Source organism: Ranitomeya variabilis, chromosome 5 (assembly GCF_051348905.1).
Source record: "Ranitomeya variabilis isolate aRanVar5 chromosome 5, aRanVar5.hap1, whole genome shotgun sequence".
NCBI lineage: Eukaryota > Metazoa > Chordata > Amphibia > Anura > Dendrobatidae > Ranitomeya > Ranitomeya variabilis.
Window position 1 is genome coordinate 496,831,171 of NC_135236.1, and position 24,627 is coordinate 496,855,797.

General features: G+C 44.7%; 2 protein-coding genes across 8 annotated transcripts in view; one reads left to right on the forward strand and one right to left on the reverse strand.

The window, feature by feature from the left end:
- LOC143776348 (tetratricopeptide repeat protein 41-like) overlaps positions 1 to 1,772 on the reverse strand; it is an 87,169-nt gene extending 85,397 nt beyond the window's left edge. Inside the window, exon 1 of one of the 7 annotated variants that reach the window (XM_077265644.1) lies at positions 1,513 to 1,734. The gene's annotated coding sequence lies outside the window, so the exon portion shown is untranslated. Of the gene's footprint in view, positions 1 to 1,479 lie in introns of all 7 variants that reach the window. The other 6 variants (XM_077265641.1, XM_077265636.1, XM_077265643.1 and 3 more) reach the window with 6 other exon arrangements.
- HSP90B1 (heat shock protein 90 beta family member 1) lies at positions 1,763 to 18,875 on the forward strand. The gene is made up of 18 exons (XM_077265645.1): positions 1,763 to 2,092; positions 3,457 to 3,559; positions 3,717 to 3,858; positions 3,942 to 4,058; positions 6,826 to 7,157; positions 8,826 to 8,937; positions 9,060 to 9,179; positions 9,324 to 9,440; positions 10,023 to 10,160; positions 10,257 to 10,334; positions 10,597 to 10,662; positions 11,000 to 11,269; positions 11,348 to 11,593; positions 11,675 to 11,811; positions 11,944 to 12,022; positions 12,188 to 12,343; positions 16,118 to 16,249; positions 18,343 to 18,875. The coding sequence occupies exons 1-18, from the start codon at positions 2,044 to 2,046 to the stop codon at positions 18,370 to 18,372; spliced, it is 2,424 nt and encodes an 807-aa protein (XP_077121760.1). The 5' UTR covers positions 1,763 to 2,043; the 3' UTR covers positions 18,373 to 18,875.
- The last annotated feature ends 5,752 nt before the right edge of the window (positions 18,876 to 24,627 follow it).

Here is a 24,627-nt window from a genome sequence, read left to right on the forward strand (position 1 = left end):
AGTGTGTTTCACTGTGATTGGCTGACATGGCGGGCATTCTCCATACAATAGGTGAACGCGGGGACCGGTTAAAAAGAGCACAGGAAATTACTGGTGGGAAGAGTCACAGGGCAGGGAGTGGGAGGAGTCACGGTGCAGGGAGTGGGAGGAGTCACAGTGCAGGGAGTGGGAGGAGTCACAGGGCAGTGTCGCCCAGAAGTGCTTCCGGGGCTCTTCATCTGTATGGCTTCTGACAGGTCACTGACCCTTCCCTGCATATTTTTGTTTTATTTAGACATATAGTTTATATAGTTTTAAGATTTTTTTTTTTTTCAAACAAAATAGTGCTGGGGCTTAAAGGGCCACTGTCACCCCCCTCCAGCCGTTATAAACTAAAAGAGCCACCTTGTGCAGCAGTAATGCTGCATTCTAACAAGGTGGCTCTTTTAGTTTTAGGTTCAAGTATACCCAAAATAAAGCGTTTTGATACTTAGCCACAATACCGGTCTTTAGACAGGTAGGCGGGTCCTCACTCCCCAGCTTGAACCGCTCCTCTGCCGTCACTCCAATCTTCAGGGGCTTTCGGCACCACCCCCTCAGCGCTGTTATCGGTTCAAAACCGGCACCTACGCTGTGTACTACTGTGCTGCGCAGGCGCAGTAAGCTCTGGCTATCTGACGTCCCAGCCAGGCTTGCAGACTGCGCCTGCGCAGCACAGTAGTACACAGCGCAGGCGCTGGTTTTGAACCGATAACAGCGCTGAGGGGGTGGTGCCGAAAGCCCCTGAAGATTGGAGTGACGGCAGAGTAGCGGTTCAAGCTGGGGAGTGAGGACCCGCCTACCTGGCTAAAGACAGGAATTGTGGCTAAGTATAAAAACGCTTTAGTTTGGGATATACTTGAACCTAAAACTAAAAGAGCCACCTTGTTAGAATGCAGCATTACTGCTGCACAAGGTGGCTGTTTTAGTTTATAACGGCTGGAGGGGGGTGAGTGGCCCTTTAAATAAAACTATATGTCTAATTAAAATGAAACCATGTATATTGTCCCCGGCATCATGCTACATATGAGGCTCAGCCGTACCAACCTGCCTGACAAATAGGATTTTTTTTTTTTCACACCATATAATATATTATTCATTATGTAGACTAAGGGGCAGGTCAGTGAGGGGTCAGTTACATGTCAGAAGCCATACAGATGAATACCTAATCCGAGCACCACATGAAGACCCCCACAGGCCGCCCCGAAGCACGGGCATATCATTAACTGAAACTAAAGATTACACAACAACCACAAGACGGATGTCATCACCAGGTATCATTGTAATCAGTATAACGGATCACTGTGATCAGTATAACGGCGCGGACCTGACACTGGCTGTAGGTTATGAGCACACTCCTGCTGCTGAGCCCGCGGGGTGGGGGCACACACCAGAAACCTGCATTGTGCGCGGTAAACCCGGATTTATAGTGGGGCCCCCATGATTCCAGAGAAGCATCACCCTATAGCCTATCGTGTCCGCACAGAGCAATACCCGCGCATTCCACAGCTCGCGACCTCCCGGCCCCTCTTCGCTGCCACTTGTGACTCCAGCGAACGCCACTGTCACTCACAGGCAGGCGCCTATCCCCATAGCAACCGCAGCCGCCATGTAACTATGGCAAACCACAATACCGCTGCCCCGGAAGCACTTCTGGGCGCCACTCCTCCCACCCCCTGCCCTGTGACTCCTCCCACCAGTCATTTCCTGTGCTCTTTTTAACCGGTCCCCGCGTTCTTCTATTGTGGGGAGAACGCCGGACACGTCAGCCAATCACAGCGAGACACGCTCCTAGCGCTCGGCTCCGTACATGGAGGAAGCCTATTGGTCAGCAGTGACAGGACACGCTGTGCGAGGAAGGAGTCCATTGGCTGGGTATTGTGCGTGGTCGGCTGTCATTGGAGGACGCTTGCAGTCCGCCCGGTGCCTGTCAGGGGAAGGTATTAAAGCTTGGAGGCGGTCCGGGAGCTGCAGTTGTCTGTGGAGAACCAGCGAGGCTTGTGTCGGTGTGTCCGGGGCTGCACCATGAAGAAGTTGTGGGCTGCTGGCCTGTGCTTCGTGCTCTTGGCGTGTGGTGAGTGCTCCTGTAGGGAAGTGCTGGGGTTGTCTTTCTAGAAGCTTCCTGAGCTCAGTAGGCGGAGGGTTCTCTGTGGAGTGCATGCGGTCCGCTCCTCGGCCCTGTATATTGGGGTGCTGGGCTCGGCACAGTGCAGCTGGTGGCCTGGCAGCATGGGCTCCACGTGCCGGGGTTCTAGCTGAGCTCCTCACATACAGGGCGCTATGTCCGAGCCGCCGTCCCCTCCCTCTGCTGGCAGGCTGGTTACACGCTGTACAGTCACACAGCCTGTTGTGTGTAATTCCGAGGGGCCATCTCCTCCTCCACTACTGTGCCCTGCTAGGAAAGGAGGCCAGATCCGGGAACCTGCCCTGCAGCAGCGCACATGCTCGCTCTCCTCCATTCATTGACTATGGGACTGTAGCTGAGCTCTGCACCGTAAGCAGTGACTGCAGCAGAGGTTCGGCATGTGCACGTCCGCTGCTTTCTACATGGGGTAAAGCCCTGATTTCCATCATACTGGGTCTCAGCGGTTCAGACCCCCAATGATCAGGAAGTTATCCCATAGCCTATACACCTTGAAATATATTTCTGGTGCATTTGCCAGGAACTCACTATTGTGCTGGTCCTCCTGTCATTCCTTCTGGAAGTACATAAACTAGGGACCAGGGGTTACGGGTTGAGGGAGTGACATTTCTCTTTGAAGATTAGCTGTCATGTTGAACATGGTATCAGATCTGCCGACAGGATGTTGTAGAGCAGGAGCTGATCAGAATGATATGTTTTTTGTGAGAAGTTTAAGTAAAACATCTTATTCATTGCAATCCCTAGTGTTTCTAGTCCAGTAGGCGGTCCTCTTTAGTGCTTGTCAGATGTAGCTGTCAATCAAAACTAGGACCGCCCACTGGACTCAATCCTACAAACGCCAGGATCTCGGTGGATAAATTACCATTATACTGATTCTTTTCCAACAAACTCCTTCTGCTCCGCTTCTTCTCTGTACTATTAGCCATCCTAGGTTGAATCTGGTGCCATTGCATTGATAACTTCATAGCTTTATATAGCTTTACAACCTCGCCCATACGAGGGATGCCGACTGTGCCCAGAAACCTTCAGTGAAGTTACAAGTCCAGCAGTCCTATGGTAGTCTGCCATATTGGCTGTCGGGTGCTTCCTGGCCTTGCAGTCCATACAGTAAATGCTCATGATCCCGGCCTTGCACGGCAGCCATAGAGCCGCTGGTCGCTTTCTGCTTCACAACCGTACACGGCTATCATGGCCTAATCGCATTCTACCATACTGAACACTGAGTATAGTTCTGCTTTTCAGCTGCACATTTTCAAGGACGAATTACTAGGCTTTCATTTAAAAATGTCTTTCAGCGTCTGTCAGAGCGGAGGATGACGTAGACATCGATGGAACTGTGGAGGATGACCTGGGAAAAAGCCGAGAGGGTTCACGGACAGATGATGAAGTTGTAAGCAGGTCTGTTTTTGTGAGATGAACTGAGAATTTCTTGCAGCTCCTATGTGTACATGGGCAAATCCAATGCTAGAAAATAATTGGGTCTCGTTATGGAGAACACATGTACAATGCTGGCTGAGCATGTAATAATTGTTCCACTTCATTGCTTCTGCTATAGAGAGGAGGAAGCCATTCAACTAGACGGGCTCAACGCAGCACAAATTAAGGAGATCCGAGAGAAATCTGAAAAGTTTGCATTTCAGGCTGAAGTGAACAGGATGATGAAACTGATTATAAACTCTCTGTACAAGAACAAGGAGGTAACACTCAGGTCTGTCTTCTGTGTATCATTTTAGCCTTGAAAATGCCAACTATACTGATACAATTTTTTATTTTTCCCTAGATTTTCCTCAGGGAGTTGATCTCCAATGCTTCGGATGCTCTTGACAAGATCCGTTTGATGTCTTTGACTGATGAGAATGCCCTAGCTGCTAATGAAGAATTGACTATTAAAATCAAGGCAAGTTATGATTTTGCTTACCTAGTGTGGAGCCCTAAAGAGAATGTATCCCACTGACTGATCTAGATACCGATCTTTCAAGACAAAAACAAGCAGCCCAGTAAGAGGCACATCACTGGAATTGGAGTATCTGCCCTTACATCAGGCTGTTCTCTGATTAGGTGGCAGAAACCTAGTGACAGACTCTCTTTAATGCGAACCTTTCAGCAGAATTTTGCTAAGTAAACAACAACTTTACACTGATTATAATGATACCTGGGTTGATTAAATCAGTCTTGTGATTTAGGCAGCATGCACACTTTGAGTATTTGAGGGATTTTTGTTTTGTATTTTTTACCTCCGTATGTGTAAGTCAAAACCAAGTGAGGAAAAATATAATAAAAACACGTCACTATTTCTGTATTTATGACCCACTGCTGGTTTTGGCTTACAATATACTGACCGTGTGCACGTGACCCAAGTCTGTGTGTTCTGTTCTCGTATTCATCCTTATGGGCTTATGACAGGTCACTGATCCTTCAGTCTCAGGGGTTTTTAATAACAGCAGGATCCTACCTTCCCATAGAGATGTAGACTTTAGTCTAGGAGTGGATTCACATAAGGCGATACTCATTGCTGGGACCTGTCTAATCACGTCTGCTGGGTTTATATGAATTGGCCAATTTTTACACTAAGTATTCCCAATTTTTCATATTTTCTAGAGCAGTAATGCAATTCAATTTTCATATTTCATGTTTGCATGCTATAACGCTACAGAGTGCTACTTTATTATTTAGCTGTATAAGGGGATGGCTACTCTTAGTAGCACCTGTTCACACCTGATTTCTGTTTGGAAGGGACGGTCAGTCTTTTGATAAATGATCCTTCAGTGACCTGCCTCCTATTTTACATACTTCATATAATATTGGCTTTGAAGAAGAAAAAAAATTGAACTATGGCAAAATGGCAGTGGCACAGCAGCATCGATCACTTACTGGTACAATTTTGCTGCAGCCATTTTTATTTTTATTTTTTTTTCCCTCAAGCAAAATGGTGCTGTATCTATCAGCAAGCGATAGATGCCACTGTACATGTGCTGCTGCCAGTTTGCTGTAGTGCAAATTATATTTTTTTTCACAGCCAACACTATATGCAGTATGTAAAATGCCATAAGCCCATAAGGACGAATATGAGAACAGAGCAACACATGAAGACCACCTCCCCGAAGCATGAGTCTAACTAAAAACTACAAATACTGATGAAACGACAGCCACAAGAGTCTTCTCCAACCCAGGTATCATTGTAATCAGTATAATGATGCCAACCTGACAGTGTCTGTAGTTTACGTAGCAAAATCCTGCGGACAGGTTCCCTTTTAAGGGTATGTGCACACATTTCGGATTTGGCTGTGTCTTCCATGCGATATACAGTACCATGTAAACCTATGGAAAACCAAATCTGCTGTGGAAAATTCCGTGCAGAAACGCAGCGGTTTATTTTCCCGGCATGTCAGTTCTTTGTGCTGAATCCGCAGCGTTTTACACCTATTCCATTATAGAAATCCAGTTAACCCACAGGTCAGAATCCGCACAGAAAAATCCGCAATGGAATCTGCAACGTGTGCACATGCCCAAAGAGTAACCACCATTCCAAATGGGTGATAAGGCACCAAAAAATGTTTTTTTTTTTTTAATTTAAATCTAATTACACCCTAACAGCTCTGGTAATTTGCTTTATTACACAACCCAATGTTGTCGCATATCTGTTTCTTCCTCAGCCAGGACTGATTATACATTCTCAATTCACAGGTAAAATCTGTATTTAGTGACGGCAAATAATTAAATTGAGGTAGGAGATGGTAGTTACTACTGGTAAGATTCTCAATGGACTGGGATGCTCCTCTCCCCTCTTTGCTACATAGAAGATACAGATAAGATTCTATCTCAATTTAAATCTGTCTTCACTGAATATCAATTTTTACCTGTGAATTGAGAACTTTGAAAATGGCCAGTCCTTGTAGAGGCAAAAGCAGATTTCTAATAAGAAATATTAGTTTCTTATATTCACATGTACTATTGATTTATGTAATAGAAATTAAAGGGAACAGCCACCTTGTGCAGCAGTAATGCTGCATTCTGACAAGGTGGCTCTTTTAGTTATTGGTGCTGTAACTGCAGAAATAATCCGTTTTGTAATTTGTCCTAAATACCTTCGTTCAGTTAAGGAGGCTGGTGTTTCCCCCCTGCTGCAGACGCCACACAGCCATCACTCAATCTTCTTGGCGCTGGGCGCCACCTCCTCAGCGCTGTTTTGAAATTAGCCGGCGCCTGCGCTCTTTTCTCCTGCCTGTGCGGCACCGGCTGATTTCAAAACAGCGCTGAGGAGGCGGCGCCAAGAGGATTTGAGTGACGGCTGTGTGGCGTCTGCAGCAGGGGGGAAAGGCCTGCCTCCAGGACTGAAGAAAGGTATTTGGGACAAATTACAAAACGGAATATTTCTGCAGTTACAGCACCAATAGCTAAAAGAGCCACCTTGTCAGAATGCAGCATTACTGCTGCACAAGGTGGCTCTTTTAGTTTCAAACGCTTGGGGGGGGTGACAGGTTCCCTTTAACATGACGGTTACTCTTTAGGCTTATGAGGATGAAATCACAAATGGTGTATACACTGTGGGCTTGTTGAGGAATATTGTAGTCTAACATTAATTCAGAAAAATATAAGCTTTTAACGGATTAAAGTTATTGAGTCTTCAATCTTGTATTTATCTTATGTCTGTATCTTTCCCTTAGTGTGATAAAGAAAAGAATATGCTGCATATTACAGATACTGGCATTGGCATGACCAAGGATGAGCTTGTAAAGAATTTGGGAACAATTGCTAAATCCGGCACTAGTGAATTTTTGAATAAGCTCACAGAGGCCCAAGAGGACGGCCAGACTACATCTGAGCTCATCGGCCAGTTTGGTGTTGGCTTCTATTCTGCTTTCCTAGTAGCAGACCGTGTGATCGTAACATCAAAACATAACAACGATACACAACACATCTGGGAGTCTGACTCCAATGAGTTCTTTGTGACGGATGATCCTCGTGGTGACACACTGGGCAGAGGCACAACAATAACGTAAGTAGTGTTTGATATTAACCCCTTCACCCCCCGGAGCTGTCTTCGTTTTTCGCTCCCCTCCTTCCCAGAGCCATAACTTTTTTATTTTTTCGTCAATATGGCCATGTGAGGGCTTATTTTTTGCGGGACGAGATGTACTTTTGAACGATTTCATTGGTTTTACCATGCCGTGTAACAGAAAACGGGAAAAAAATTCCAAGTGTGATGAAATTGCAAAAAAGTGCAATCTCACACTTGGTTTTTTGTTTGGCTTTTTTGCTAGGTTCACCAAATGCTAAAACTAACCTGCCATGTTTTTCCAGGTCATTACGAGTTCATAGACACCTAACATGTCTAGGTTATTTTTTATCTGTGGTGAAAAAAAAATTCAAAATTTTTGCTAAAAAAAAAAAAAAAAAAATTGCGCGATTTTCCGATACCCTTAGCGTCTCCAATTTTCATGATCTGGGGTCAGGTGAGGGCTTATTTTTTTGCGTGCCGAGCTGGCGTTTTTAATACCATTTTGGTGTAGATGCGTTCTTTTGATCGCCCGTTATTGCATTTTAATGCAATGTCGCGGCGACCAAAAAAACGTGATTTTGGCGTTTTGATTTCTTTCTCGCTATGCCATTTAGCGGTCAGGTTAATCCTTTGTTTTTATTGATCGGGCGATTCTGAACGTGGTGATACCAAATGTGTTTTTTTTTAATTGTTTTATTTTGATTGGGGCGAAAGGGGGGTGATTTGAACTTTTATATATATATTTTTTTAATATTTTTAAACACTTTTTTTTTTTTCTTTTTTTAATTTTGCCATGCTTCAATAGCCTCCATAGGAGGCTAGAAGCATGCACTACACGATCGGCTGTGCTACATAGAGATGAAGCACAGATCACCTCTATGTAGTAGAAATGGTGGTGTACTTTGAGCGCCGACCACAGGGTGGCGCTCAAAGCAATCGGCCATCAACAACCATAGAGGTCTCCAGGAGACCTCTGGTTGTTATGGCAATACACCGCTGACCCCCGATCATGTGACAGGGGTCAGCAGTGCAAGCACTTCCGGCCGCGCGGCCGGGAGCGCTAGTTAAATGCCGCTGTCAGCGCTTGACGGCGGCATTTAACTAGTTAATGGGTGCGGGCGGATCGCTATTCCACTCGCGCTCATGTCAGCTGTACAAAACAGCTGACATGTCGTGGCTGTAAGGTGGGCTCACCGCCAGAGCCCACCTTAAAGCAGGGGATCTGCCAGCTGACGTACTATTCCGTCAGCTGGCAGAAAGGGGTTAAAATCACTATTTGCTACTGCTGCCAGCAGTGTGTGCTGAACGGGTTCTGCGTCTTACAGGATAATTTCATGCAGTCCAGGGGTCCCTGACAACTTTTTTCTGAAAATAAACCATAATACTAAACAAGGTTTTTACTTTTACAACTTTTTGGTTCATCACAATTTTAAGATATCTGCTTTTAGGGTTTGACATGATAAAACCATCCTCGTATTTGCAGGACTGGTAACCCACAACTTATTAAAGTTTCCAATACTATTAAACAATGAACATACAATAGAAGAAACTGGCTAGTTCTTGGTCAGCAATGACATTAACTTAGATATAGTAGTTCTGGCAAACTTAAACTACAGTTGAAAACTCTTTCTTAATGATATTAATGAACATGTTCATCTTTATCAGCTTGGTCTTGAAGGAGGAAGCAACAGATTATCTTGAACTGGAAACCATTAAGTCTCTTGTGAAGAAATATTCCCAGTTTATCAATTTCCCAATTTATGTCTGGAGTAGTAAGGTAAAGATGTTTGGTGTATCTTAACTATGCTTCATGCTCTATGGCTTCATGCTCTATGGCTTCATGCTCTATGGCTTCATGCTCTATGGCTTCATGCTCTATGCTCATCTCATGTGGTCTAGACTGAGACTGTAGAAGAGCCAATTGATGAAGAAGAAGCAGCGAAAGAGGAAAAGGAAGAGACAGATGAAGAAGCTGCTGTTGAGGAGGAGGATGAGGAAAAGAAGCCCAAGACTAAAAAGGTCAGCGCTCTAGTGCAGACTAAATATAACTTCAGCTCTCTATTGTGTGAAGCTGCCTGAATTGTTGGTGATGCAGCAATGTCCAGTCATGTATTCTATGCAACCTTGTGGAAGATGAGGGTTAACATTTATATTTCCACACAGGTTGAGAAAACTATTTGGGACTGGGAGCTTATGAATGATATCAAGCCAATCTGGCAAAGGCCGTCAAAAGAAGTTGAGGAGGATGAATACAAAGCCTTCTACAAATCCTTCTCCAAGGTGAGCTAATGTTTCTCGGGCTAAAATTTTCAACCCTTACCATATTTTTCGGACTGTAAGACGCATTATTTTTTTCCCAAATTTTTTGGGGGATAATGGGGGTGCGTCCTATAGTTGGAATATACATACAAGTAGTGTGGCGGCAGCAGGAGTCAGGAGTGTCCCGGTCCGACACTGCAGGGCGATGATCAGTCCCTTGCCAGGCTGGTGCAGAAGGTGGTACAGGAAGGGGGGGGGGTGCAGCTCCGCAAGCATTTTGTGAAAGCCTGCATATCCATTGCTGTGATGTGGTGGCCTTCAGGAAAATGGCCACTGGGGGCAGCACCTGCTCAGACAGATCTTGGCAACAGGGCCTCCTGGCTTTCTAGAAATGCAGGCGCTCCCTGTAAGCAGAATTCAGACTGTAAGATGGGCCCCCATTTGACACATTATTTTTTTTTTTTTCCCCCTACTTTCCTTCTGAAAAAATTTTGGGTGAGTCTTAAAGTCTGAAAAATACGGTAAATTTCACAGCCCAATAGAATTTCTATTCCCAGTATCCTAGTGTTGAAATGCAATACAAACCTTCTATTTCTCTCCCAGGAAAGTGATGAACCCATGGCTCACATCCACTTCACTGCAGAAGGAGAAGTCACTTTCAAGTCCATCTTGTTTATCCCCGCCAGTGCCCCACGAGGACTGTTTGATGAATATGGATCAAAGAAGAGTGACTTCATTAAGGTAGGTTTTAATTTTTAAAATGGACCGTGTTAAAGTGTTTGTTTTACTAGACCCTGAAGAGATGGTAATTTTTCTAAATGTCAATTTTATTTTCAGCTTTTTGTCAGAAGAGTCTTTATCACTGATGACTTCCATGACATGATGCCCAAATACTTGAACTTTGTCAAGGGAGTTGTAAGTTGAATTTTGTATTTTATTTTTCTCTAATGTTAGTTTTGCACGTCCTTGAAACTGTGCTCAGACTGGAATACCCCAGCCAGACTGCTGTTTCCTGACCTGAGTGAACTGTCCCCATAGGCATATAAGAAGCAGTTGCTTTGGGTCAGGCTGGGTTTTCAGCTCCAAGTAGTCTGTTTCACGGATGGGGAAACTTTCCTAACCTAGCCATCCACACTTGCCCCTCAATTTCTAAAAATCTGAATTTTTAATCCAACAGGTTGATTCTGATGACTTGCCTCTCAATGTATCCAGAGAAACATTACAACAGCATAAACTTCTAAAGGTTTGTATTTAGTTGTTGTTTTTGTTTGACTCTAGATCATTAAGCATCCATAATAGTATAGATTACCAAAATAAATGAAGACCAATATGAAATATCTAAGTGGCTATGATATACCATTAAATAAAATCGCACTATTTCCTACGTTCTGTACAAAATAAGTCATGTAGACGAGGCAAGTAGCCCTACTAAAATGTACTGTATATTATCGGTGTGGAACATGATCTCTGCAGACAGTGCATACAAATGAGCTAAACTTGTAATTCAAAAACAGTTGTCCAGTTTTCTGAAGCCTTGCATATCATATCACAATTAACTTTTTAATGTGCTCTTTATCAAGGTTATAAGAAAGAAACTAATACGTAAGACCTTAGATATGATCAAGAAAATCGCAGAAGACAAGTACAATGATAAATTCTGGAAGGAATTTGGTACCAATGTTAAACTTGGTGTGATTGAAGACCATTCTAACCGAACCAGACTGGCCAAGCTTCTCAGATTCCAGTCTTCCAACCACAAGACAGAGTTGACCAGCTTGGAGCAGTATGTGGAAAGAATGAAGGAGAAACGAGATAAAATTTACTTTATGGCTGGAACAAGCCGGCAGGAGGTGAGATGTGCAGTCCTGAATTTCCCTTCATATTGCAGTTGGGATGGATATGGAGGTCACTCTGCCTTTGTTTCTTAGGTGGAGAGTTCTCCATTTGTTGAGCGTCTTCTGAAGAAGGGTTACGAGGTTGTCTTCCTCATTGAGCCTGTGGATGAGTACTGCATTCAGGCATTACCAGAGTTTGATGGCAAGAGGTTCCAGAACGTTGCCAAAGAAGGGCTGAAGTTTGATGAAAGTGAAAAGGCAAAAGAAACCCGTGAAGCTTTGGAGAAGGAATATGAGCCTTTGTTAACATGGATGAAGGAAAAATCTCTTAAAGATCAGGTAGACTTCGTACTTTGGCACATTTTGTTAAATTGATTATTTGTGGAAGGAAGCCCAACTTTATTTTTCCCTTTCCTTAAGATTGAAAAGGCAGTTTTATCTCAGCGTTTGACACAATCGCCATGTGCCCTTGTGGCAAGCCAATATGGCTGGTCTGGCAATATGGAGAGGATAATGAAGGCTCAAGCATACCAGACTGGAAAAGACATATCCACTAGGTCAGTCCCTTAATATCTAAAAGGCACGTTCATTGTGTATCAATGGTTTAATCCTTTTCACTTTCTGAATTCAAGCCTGTTGAATGCATGTTCTGGATGATCCTTGCCTGATTTCTGTAATCTTCATTTCAGCTATTACTCAAGCCAGAAGAAGACGCTTGAGGTTAATCCAAGACATCCACTTATTAAAGATATGTTGAGAAGAGTTAAGGTGAGAAGTCTGCTAGAATTGGCATTTCTTCCATGTCTGTCAGATTCCTTCAGAATACAAGGCAATGATTTGACATTTAAAATGTCTTAACACAGATCTACGTGCATGGTAACTTCATTTTTGTCAAATTAGATTACGGAACTGAACCTGGTATTTTAATTACAGGAGAATGAAGATGACCAAACTGTGGGTGACCTTGCAGTTGTACTACTGGAGACTGCAACGTTGCGGTCTGGATATCAATTACCAGACACTAAAGCATACGGAGATAGAATTGAAAGGATGTTGCGGCTAAGCTTAAATATTGACCTTGATGCTAAGGTAATGGCTTTGGAATTTGCATAAAGATTTTTCTTTAGAAATTTAGGTTTTGGTTCCCTAAGCAAACTTAACCCCCCACTACATGTAACATACACTTAGCAGTGTGAATTTGCCATATCCATCAGGAATACTTACATGACCCTTGATCTACGACCTCTTCATGGATGCTATCAGAATGTGGTCAAGACAAAAACTAGGCTAATAATGAAGCATGGCTTCACAAATAAAATGGCACAGAACTTTTAAATGGTGTATAATCTGCAACGGAAGTGACTGTTGTGACAGCAGAGTTGATGCCAAGGGACAGGAGGTGAAACATGAAAAATTGTTAGTTAAGGTATATAGCATTATCCTTAGTTGGTGAACAACCTGTTTAAAGAAGCAGAACTTCGTATCCTACCTCTCCTATTAAGTCCCTTTGTTTGCACTAACATTTTTGTGGTGTTGGAAAAACCATGCACCATTTTTAATTAATATAAGATTCACTGTCAAAACAAGATATATCGAAAAATGTATAGAGCAGTATTAAGTTATAACATGTAAGTAAATATCTTATAGAAACCCAGATAAAAACTACCACTGTCTGACCCATATAGAACAGATATAACACACATGTTCGTAGTAATTCGCCTCATATTAACCCATTTCATGTGTCCACCGGATTACCAGACCTATCATCAAATGTCATACAAAACCAAAACGATGATCAGAGGTCAGATTTCAAAAAGATACATATAAATTTTATTGACAAAGTATTAAAATTACTTATTTATTTATATAGCACCATTGATTCCATGGTGCTGTACATGAGAAGGGGTTACATACAAGTTACAGATATCATTTACAGTAAACAAACTAACAATGACGGACTGATACAGAGGGGCGAGGTCCCTGCCCTTGCGGGCTTACATTCTACAGGATTATGGGGAAGGAGACAGTAGGTTGGGGGTTGCAGGAGCTCCGGTGTTGGTGAGGCGGTAGCTTCGGTAGTGATGAGGAGGCAGCGGGGTCAGTGCAGGCTGTAGGCTTTCCTGAAGAGATGAGTTTTCAGGTTCCGTCTGAAGGATCCGAATGTGGTTGATAGTCGGATTTGTTGGGGCAGAGTTCCAGAGAATGGGGGATATTCGGGAGAAGTCTTGGAGGCGTTTGGATGAGGAGCGAATAAGTGTGGAGGAGAGAAGGAGGTCTTGGGAGGACCGGAGATTACGTGAGGGAAGATATCGTGAGATTAGTTCAGAGATATATGGAGGAGACAGGTTATGGATGGCTTTGTAGGTCAGTATTAGTAATTTGAACTGGATACACTGAGGGAATGGGAGCCAGTGAAGAGATTTGCAGAGGGGGGAAGCAGAGGAGTAGCGAGGAGATGGATTAGTCGGGCAGCAGAGTTAAGGATGGACTGGAGAGGTGCAAGGGTGTTAGCAGGGAGGCCGCAGAAAAGGATGTTGCAGTAGTCAAGGCGGGAGATGATGAGGGCGTGCACAAGCATTTTAGTAGACTGAAGGTTGAGGAAAGGACTGATTCTGGAGATATTTTTGAGCTGGAGGCGACAGGAGGTGGAAAGAGCTTGGATGTGCGGTTTGAAGGACAGGGCAGAGTCGAAGGTTACTCCAAGGCAGTGGACTTCCGGTACGGGGGAAAGCATGATGTCATTGATTCGATAGGTCAGGTAAGGAAGATCTGTGGGATGGAGGAAAGATGAGATCAGATTTGTCCACATTGAGTTTGAGGAAGCGAGAGGAGAAGGATATGGCTGATAGGCACTCTGGGATTCTGGACAGCAGAGCGGTGACGTCTGGGCCAGAGAGGTAGATCTGAGTGTCATCAGCATAAAGGTGGTACTGGAATCCATGGGACTTTGAGTTGTCCCAAGCCAAGTGTATAGATTGAGAAGAGTAGGGGTCCTAGAACAGAGCCTTGGGGGACTCCCAACAGAGGGCGGGATAAGGAGGTAGTGTGGGAGTGGGAAACGCTGAATGTGCGGTTGGAAAGGTACGAGGCGATCCAGGATATGGCGAGGTCTTTGATGCCGTAGGAGGCAGTGGTCAACTGTGTCGAAAGCAGAGGACAGGTCTAGAAGGAGGAGTACAGAGTATTGTCCAGTAGCTTTGGCGGTAAGTAGGTCGTTAGTGATTTTGGTCAGGGCAGTCTCAGTTGAGTGATGGGGGCGGAAACCAGATTGTAGATTGTCGAACAACAAGTTAGATGAGAGGTGGGAGGCGAGTTCAGCATGGACGTGCTGCTCCAGGAGTTTGGAAGCGACTGGGAGCAGCGATATTGGGCGATAGCTGGACATAGCAGTTGGAACAAGGGTTGGCTTTTTAAGGATAGGCGTGATTGTGGCATGTTTGAACGCAGAGGGGAAGGTGCCAGAAGTTAGTGATAGGTTGAAGAGGTGGGTTAGGGATGGGATAAGTGTGGCGGGGAGGTGGGATGGGATGGGGTCGAGCGCACAGGTGGTGAGGTGCGATTTGGAGAGGAGACAATTAAGCCTCCCTTCAGTGATGTTGGATAGGGAGGTTATGGGGTTTGGGCATTGGTCTGGTATACAAAGGGGTTGTGGTGGTTGAACAATAAAGACTTGCCTTGTCTGGTCGATCTTATTTTTAAAGTGTGTGGCAAAGTCCTCAGCAGAGATGAGGGAGGTTGGAGGGGGCAGTGGGGGGCGGAGGAGGGAGTTAAAGGTTTTGAATAACTGTTTGGGGTTGTAGGATAGGGAGGATATGAGGGTTGTGAAGTAGGCCTGTTTAGCAGAGGTGAGTGCAGATTTAAAAGCGAGTGTTGCGTGTTTGAATACAGTGAAGTCATCTTGCGAGTTTTCTTCCGACGCCGCTCTGCAACCCTGGACACTTGCCAGAGCTTTTTGGTGGTGTTATTGTGCCAAGGTTGTCAATTGATACGTCGCACTCTGCCATGGACGAGAGGGGCAACCGTGTCAATAGCTGATGTGAGTGCCATTGTAGAAAGCAGTGGCAGTGTCGTGGAGTGAGGATATGGATGCCAGTGGTAGGATGGAGTCAGTGTGTGGGTGTCTAGGGTGTGCAAGGTTTCTGCGTGGGTGTGCATGTTGCTGGACATGGATGACCGGTGAGGAGGAAAAGGATGAGAAGGTGAGCAGATGGTGGTCGTATAGAGGGAGAGGGGAGGTGGTGAAGTTAGAGAGCAGAGACTGGTGAATACCAGGTCGAGTGTATGCCCGTCTGTGTGGGTGGCTGTGGAGGACCGTTGAGTAAGTCCAAAGGAGGTAAGGGACAGAAGTTTGGAGGCTGACTGAAGGGTATCAATGGGGATGTTGAAGTCACCCATGATGATGGTAGGAATGTCAGCAGAGAGAAAGTGGAGAATTGGTCAATAAAGGCAGTGGCTGGGCCTGGAGGTCGGTATATGACGGCCACTTGGAGGTTGGAGGGAGAGTAGCACCCCATAGCACCAAATTGGGGGAAGAAGGTGAAATAGAACAACAAATTCATATAGTGTGATACATGGTAAGCGACGCCATCGCCAGGAACACCAGCACATCAAGGTGATATAGAGATGGGGTAATCCCCTTGTATGGTCAGGTAACTTCAACATGATGTATGTAGGTCAATACTAAATATACTCTATATTAAACAAGCTTGCTCAGGTGGCTGTGTGGTGAAAAGGGTTAATGACCTTCCAAATTTAACTGTAAAGGAATATATCCAATTATGCTTTGGTGCATAGTGTTGCATAACTACTTTTGGAGTCGTTGAGTTCTATTCATTATAACCTAACGAGGATGCTGGGTAATAGGTGGAAGAGGAGCCGGAGGAGGAAGAAGCGGCAGCAGATGAAACGGAACAGGAAGATTCAGAAGACATTGAAGAAGTTGATGCCGAGGAAGATACTGAAAAGCCAGAAATGGAGGATCAGACAGACAAACAGGTAAGTGCTTATGCCCCGGAACATCATACTGCTGAGTGCTCAGATTAATTCATATAATCCTCAATAGAAGCCCTCATACTATAAAAATGCGGTCACACCGAGTATTTTTCAGCAGAACAACAAAACCTTTTGATTTGGAGTTTCTGCTCCAAAAACCCTGGGGTGGGGTGAGGGGAAGATGAGAGAACATCTTGGCGTGAATTCGCCTTTCAAGAGAAGACTCATCTACCAAAAAAAAAACGCAACTTACCTGCACATCTACTGGCTATCTTCAGGCAACTTAAAGGGAACCTGTCACCCCCAAAATGGAAGGTGAGCTAAGCCCACCAGCATCAGGGGCTTATCTTCAGCATTCTGTAATGCTGTAGATAAGCCCCCGATGTATCCTAAAAGATGAGAAAGAGGTTAGAATATACTCACCCAGGGGCGGTCCGGTCCGATGGGTGCCGCGGTCCAGGGCCTCCCATCTTACGATGACTTCCTCTTCTTGTCTTCACGCTCCAGCGAAGGCATACTTTATCTGTCCTGTTGAGGGCAGAGCAAAGTACTGTAGTGCTCAGGTGCTGGGCCTCTCTGACCTTTCCCGGCATCTTTGCACTGCAGTACTTTGCTCTGCCCTCAACAGGACAGATAAAGTACGCCTGCGCCGCAGCTGCAGCGTGAAGACCAGAAGATGTCATCGTAAGAATATGGGAGGCTCCGGACTGTGACACCCATTGTACCGGGACCGCCCCTGGGTGAGTATAATCTAACCTTTCTCATCTTTCAGGATACATTGGGGGCTTATCTACAGCATTACAGAATGCTGTAGATAAGCCCCTGATGCTGGTGGGCTTAGCTCACCTTCCATTTTGGGGGTGACAGGTTCCCTTTAAGGCATTTTTCCTCTTGTTTAATTGTATGTGTAACTAAACAGCAATTACAAGGAGACAATAAAATGATATCCTCCCTGCAGCTGCTGGCTTCCAGGCATTGAGGCATTGCAGGGGGCTCTTGATATTGGCTCACTACACCATAAGGCTATGTGCACACGTTGCGGATTTGACACACCGGATTCGCAGCAGTTTTCCATCTGGTTTACAATACCATGCAAAACTATGGAAAATGAAATCCTCAGTGCACATGTTGCGGAAAATACAGCGTGGAAACGCTGCATTGTATTTTTTGCAGCTTGTCAATTCTTTGTGCGGATTCTGCAGCATTTTACACCTGTTCCTTTATAGGAATCCACAGGTGGTAAAAACGCAAGTGAAATCAGCACAAAAAAAATATGCGGTAAAACGCAGTGCGTCTTACCTGCGGCTTTTTAAAAAAAAAAACTGAGTGGAAAAATTACACATCTGCAACGTGTGCACATAGCCTAAATGATAGATGTGGTGTTATCGCTCACTCTGCAGTCTGCACTGAAGCACATGTGTCCAGAGTTGGCTGGAAGTGAAGTTGCAGAGGAACCCTTAGGGTATGTGTCTACGGTCAGGATGGCCGGCGGTATCGCCGGAGCGGCGAAGCCCCGCCCCCTTTCTGGGACGCGATGATGCCGGATGTGTTAACTGTACACATCCGGGATCATAGCTCCCTCGCATAGCACCCTGTGATATTACTTGCGGCGCCGCCGCAGGTAGCACGGACATGCTGCGATCTGAAAAGACGCGCAGCATGTCCGGAGTCGCAGGGAAGTCGGATGCGTGTTTCCACGCATAGTGGACACGGGATTTCATCAAATCCCCTCCACTATGCTGGAACATCTGGACGCTGCGTGTTTGACGCTGCAGCTCTGCGCAGCGTCAAACAAGCAGCGTTTACTGACCGTGGACACATACCCTAAGGTTTTCTGCTACATAGTAGTAAATGAAGGCATCCGCAATAATGCTTCTATTGAGCACCCCAGGCACAGGTATCTTCTGGACAGAGCAGAGCTTGCGGGTCTCTTGAAACCCAAATCATTTCTAGCCTTGATGTGTGGCTTTTTCCCTGTGACAGACCTCATTAAAAATGTAACTAGAAGACTTATTTAATAACCACGCAAAACATAAATGTGATTTAAAAAAAAAAAATTGTAACATTTATGCAACTGTACTGTTTGTCTGTTTCAGGAATCCACACATATAAAAGATGAATTCTAAATACCATCTTGAAGATATTTAGGGGGTTGGGGTTTTTTTTGACTGTGTTGGGAGGGTTTTTTAGTTTTTTTTTTGTACATTCCTCATGAATGTAAATTTGTACTATTTATGAGTGTACGGTTGTAACATCTTTAAGATGAACACAAGATTCTGGCAATTCCATTTAACTCAAAGCACTGCACGGTATACTGTGGATGATGGATGGATGTCTTGGACAACCTGCACTTACCAGATATGGACTGGATATTTAATCATTACTGCTCTCCTGTCACCATGCTGACTGAAGGATTGGACTTTGGCACAAATGTGAAACTTACAGTGTAACTGTTATAAATATTTTTGTGTGTAAATTGTTAGTCTCATTGGAAAAGAAGCCCTAATTTACCAGCCACAGGATGCAGCATCTTGTATGCTCTTTCCAGTTGCCCGTTGTCACAATGTTGCCGTCAATTTCCACAGCAATCTTGCCTTTCCAAAATAAAGTTGTATGTGACTTTGTTCAACTGCTTAGAGGACTGAGTGGTTAATTTAGTTTTTCTGATTACTGTAACGTGTGGTGAACTTTATTTTTCATTTTGCCAAGTGCTGTTTAATGTCATTCGCAGACCATACAAAATCGTCAACTTTAAAAATTAGCTTGTTATATTTGGTCACACATTTAATGACCCCACCCCCTCGCTCATAATGTGATGGCTGAAACTGTTTGTCTTTGGGGAGATGTGTGATGATCCAGGCTGGAGAGCAGTCAATGCTCTGCAATGGCAAGTGGAGTTGTTCTGAAAACAAATGCATGTTTCAGTGCAAGTTTCTAGTGGGAAATGCATCACTGCTTAAAGGGCCACTGTCACCCCCTCCAGCCGTTATAAACTAAAAGAGCCACCTTGTGCAGCAGTAATGCTGCATTCTAACAAGGTGGCTTTTAGTTTTTGGTTCAAGTATTCCCAAAATAAAGCGTTTTGAAACTTATCCAAAATACCTGTCTTTAGCCAGGGAGGCGGGTCCTCACTCCCCATCTTGAACCGCTACTCTGCCGTCACTCAAATCTTCAGGGGCTTTCGGCGCCACCCCCTTTACTTCAAAACCGGCGACTGCACTGTGTTTAAGCTCTGGACGTCTGACGTCCCAGCCAGGCTTGCAGACTGCGCCTGTGCGGGCATTGCGGCCACCCACCTTGGGAATCCCAGCCCCGCAGTGTGTTATGCATTATGCACAGTGCAGGGCTAGAATTCCTGGGCATGGGCACTGCGTGGGTCAGCCTGTCACCCAGGTCCCCCGACTTACAGCGTCTGTATACTGTATTCAGCTGATCGTGCCTCCTCCTAGCAATCGCCGGGAAAGAACAAACCTTGGAAACTTTCCTGCTAGCTGGGTAAAGATCACACCCAATTTAGTAACATATCCATACACCTAAAGAACACACCTAGACAAAACACACACCAGTTAGCAAGAAAGTTTCCAAGGTTGGTTCTTTCCTGGCGATGGCTAGGAGGAGGCACGATCAGCTGAATACAGCGTCTGTATACTGTAAGTCGGGGGACCTGGGTGACAGGCTGACACACGCAGTGCGCATGCCCAGGAATCCTAGCCCTGCACTGTGCATAATGCATAACACACTGTGGGGCTGGGATTCCCAAGGTGGGTGGCCGCAATGCCCGCACAGGCGCAGTCTGCAAGCCTGGCTGGGATGTCGGACAGACATAGCGCAGGCGCTGGTTTTGAATCGAAAGGGGTGGTGCCGAAAGCCCCTGAAGCTTTGAGTGACGGCAGAGTAGCGGTTCAAGATGGGGAGTGAGGACCTGCCTCCCTGGCTAAAGACAGGTATTTTGGATAAGTTTCAAAATGCTTTATTTTGGGAATACTTGAACCAAAAACTAAAAGAGCCACCTTGTTAGAATGCAGCATTACTGCTGCACAAGGTGGCTCTTTTAGTTTATAACGGCTGGAGGGGGGGGGGGGGGGTTGACAGTGGCCCTCTAAGTAAAATTTATAGGACTTAAACAGTGGGAGGTCTGATGTATACATGATATAGTACAGCAGATCCCCTCCCATGTGGCCTAACTACACTCACATAGAATGCACTGGCGTAATCTAGTGTTGCAAGTGAATGCTAAAAAAAAAGAGCAAACTGCTAGAAAAATAATCTGAGGGTTGTGTCACAGTGCACGGGGGGGGATACTCTTTCCTTCCCCACCACTCAGACCAATTTGTCATGAACTGGGGTTGTTTGGTTACCCCTGGTTCCTTTCTGAAGGTGACTTATCTACCCCACTTTCTGGTTTGGAACTTGCAGCTCTCTGGTGCCCACTTAACCTCGGGTCAGACCAGGTACTGCACCTAAGATAATTAGTCACCAGAAAGGGCTGCCTTACTTTGTACTGGCAAATGGGCATGCTGCAGCGAGGGCAACATAACTACTCCCACTCAGGTGAGAACAATAATTATCAACGCAGCCAGTGGCTACAAAGCCTCCCAAACGCACAGGACAAATCCACTGCCACCAGCTTCGATTTCTTTAATGGGTCTGGAGCCCACCCAAATTAGTAGCGTAAGGCTACTTTCACACTAGCGTTAACTGCATTCCGTCACAATGCGTCGTTTTGCCAAAAAAACGCATCCTGCAAAAGTGTTTGCAGGATGCGTTTTTTCACCATTGATTAACATTAAGCGACGCATTGTGACGGATTGCCACACGTCGCACCCGTCGTGCGACGGATGCGTCGTGCAGTGGCGGACTGTCGGGAGCAAAAAACGTTGCTTGCAACGCTTTTTGCTCCGTCGTAAACGTCTTTTCCGACCGCGCATGCGCGGCTGGAACTCCACCCGCACCTCACAATGGGGCAGCGGATGCGCTGGAAAAATGCATCCGCTGCCCCCGTTGTGCGGCGGAGACAACGCTAGTGTCGGGAACGTCGGCCCGACGCACAGCGACGGGCCGAGCCCGACGCTAGTGTGAAAGTAGCCTAACTCTCACTTCAGAGGACGTGACAGTACGTTATAGAGCAAGGAGAGACAAAGCTAGTAATTTTATATATTTTACTCCAAAAAGGTAGGCAGTGTTTACAGAAGTATGAAGATATTATAAAGACAAGTATCGTATGTACAGTACAAATAAAATGGGATTAAAGTTGAAAAAATAAACTTACATTATGTTCATGGCTGACCGTGTGCTGTGGAGGGGTATACATCTAGAAGCACATCACAAATCTGTCTCGCAGCTAGACCCAGGACAAAGACAAGGGAAGATGGCTGTCTCACTCACTTATCTCCCAGCCTAAAACCAAGGCACTCCCCCTGTGGTGACCTCACTCAGAGGCTGAATCCTCCCTTAGTTATTACAAACCATTTCTATACATTACTTGCTGTATGAACCTTGTATGAGAACAACACAATGATCAGTATGTTCACGTCAGGGGGGTTCTTTTTAGTATAAACACGGCTTAGATACATGACCCACTTCCAGAGAAATCCGCTCCATGCAACTCGTTGGGTTCAGCTACTAGCAATTTCAGCGAGCTATAGATCTCTAGATGGACATCCAGAATATATAATCCTTATCTTTAGCCCAGATTGTCACCAGTATACATAACTTTAAAAGAACAATAGTCCCATGCCTTCTGGAACAGGCTGTACCAGTTTTCGCTAGTATCAGGTGGAAGGGGAGGAATGAGGGATTTACACAGAGACTGGCTTACTCAGCACAGAGCCATATAAATTCCTCAGCGATCCCAGTGTTGGCATACTGGGCTCACATTACAGCCATACAGCAGGGGGGAGGAATAGTGGCTTAGACTTCCAGCCTTCTGCTGGCAGGTACAAGAAACTGCAGCTGAGTTCCCTGTATGTGTAATTGAAGTAATCAGAACTTATTCCTATTTCCTGACAGGCTGCCCCTGCCGTTTAAATTTTTAGAATACCTGCATTGTACAAAACTTGTCACTGGAATTAAAATTAAAGGGGGGAGTACCGTATTTTAGTAATGGCTATGGGGCTCTATTTTAACAGTGGTGGAGGTGTGCAGCATGTAAACATCAGGGAGATCTGTGCTGCTACTTCATGCAGGACGCAGTTATGTAAGGATATCGAAAATACATTTCTATGGATTGTGATAAAGCTTTAAAAAAAAAACAAACACCTTTTGGTCAAATTCCCCAGCAGCTTCTTATATTTGTGTTGAATGTGTGTCTCTTGGTGAAATAACACTAGGTAAAGCAATTGTCCTATTGTAGTCCTATGGATCAGCAAGCTGGCAAGACATGTAAAATCCTGCCAGATCTGAGCACAGCACCATAGCAAAACTACAGCCTCACTGTTTGTGCCGACCAGACACGTGAATCTGAACCTGCAGTGCTGTAAGGGCAGCTTCACACAAGAGTATTTTGAGTCCGTGTTGTCCTGGGTTTAAAAAAAAAACCCTGCACTAGGAACCATGTTGTTCAATTGGGCTGCACAGATGAGATTTTTCACATGGATTCTTGTCAAGTAGAAAAATTGTAGAATGCACTGGTTAATGGGTGCAAAAAAAAAACCGTTTAATTGCAGCTTAAGTAGTTTTCTCGACACCTGTTACCAAACTGCTGTTGGGAACTATCAGTTTGAGAACTAGTGATCAGCATGTTCCTGTACTTTTGGTCACATCATTGCTGCAACAGGTCAGACTTTGGAAAACTACTATATAGTGATGATGTTTTTTAATGACCTATCCAAATAGTTTAAAGCAACTGGGTGAAAGTCTTGAGCCTCCACTTTCCACAGTACTCCGCATGCTCCTAGCGTCCCTTTTGGCTGCGATACTGGGGCATTGATCTTCAGACAGAGGCGGCAGAATAAAGGTATGTTAAAGTGTACTTAATCACCTGTGTGAGGCTATCCTTTTTTTATTTAAGAACACAATTGGCAGCAGCACACACACCCAACATTCCGGCAGATGTTTGGTCCCAACTTTCATGTTGTGATCGTGGCAGTATTAACCCTTTCATCCTGAAGCCTGTTTTCCCCTTGCTGACCAGGCCAGGTTTTTGTTTTTTTTCAACTCTGACCAGTGTCGCTCTGATGTAATAACTCTGCAACGCTCCCACTGATTCTGAGTTTCTCCATGACCTATTGCACTTCATGATAGTGATGAAATTTTCTTTTTGCGTTCATTTGTGAAAATATTGGAAATTTACTGACCATGTTGCAATTTTCAAACTTTGCATTTTTATACCATTTACGCAGTTCTGTCTCACAAAATAGTTAAATAATATTTCCCGCATGTCTACTTCACATCAGCACAATTTTTGAGACATTTTTGTTAGGAAGTTATAAGGGTTAAAAGTTGACCGGCAATTTCTCTTTTACAACACCACTTTTATTTTTTTTTTTAGGGACCACCTCACATTTGAATTGACTTTGAGGGGCCTATGACAGAAAATACCCAAAAGTGACACCATTCTAAAAACTGTACCCCTCAAGGTGTTCAAAACCACATTCAAGAAGTTTATTAACCCTTCAGGTGCTTGAAAGGAACTTAAAGATATTGTCCACAACTTAGACAACTTCTCACACCCCACGCTTATACTTGCCTCCCGTATCGGCAGTCGCTCTCCCTGGTGCGATGTTGCGAAGCCAGTGCCCAATCAGTGCGGGCGTCACTGTCCCCACCTTTGGATGGTTTGAGCAGGAAGACGGGGATCAGCTGCAGCCCGTACTTTCTCTTCATATTCAAAACGTCTGAAGGCGGAGACACTGATGAGATTTGAGAGACCTTGAGACCAAAGGACATGGAGGGAACCTTAATATGACAAGAACATAAATGAAGGCACTGTATAACCTAGAGAAGGATCCAGGGCTGTGGAGTCAGTCTTGGAGTCGGTATAAAATGGAACGACTCAGAATCCTAAAATACACAATAAATTGGGTACAGTAGTTCAATGCAGTTTGTGGGGAATATTTTTTTCATAAGAATTTAGGAAAGTTATGAAATGTCCTATAAATGTCTGTCCTATTCCTGATCTAAAGTCTAGACTTTTAGCTGAGATGAATCTGTGCTGCAGTTTATGTTCATGATAAGTAGTGAAGCTCATCCTCTACAGATAAGGGGGAAAAAATAAACACACAGGGAAGGAATGCTTACATTTATCTCAGAATTTCTGGAGTGAACAGGAAAGCAGGATTAGAGAAGGTAAGTACTTCCTAAAGCATATCTAAACTTTCAATATACTGTGCATGAATCAATAGTCCAGTATATGTTGTCTCTGTAAGCTTGATGTTTTAGTT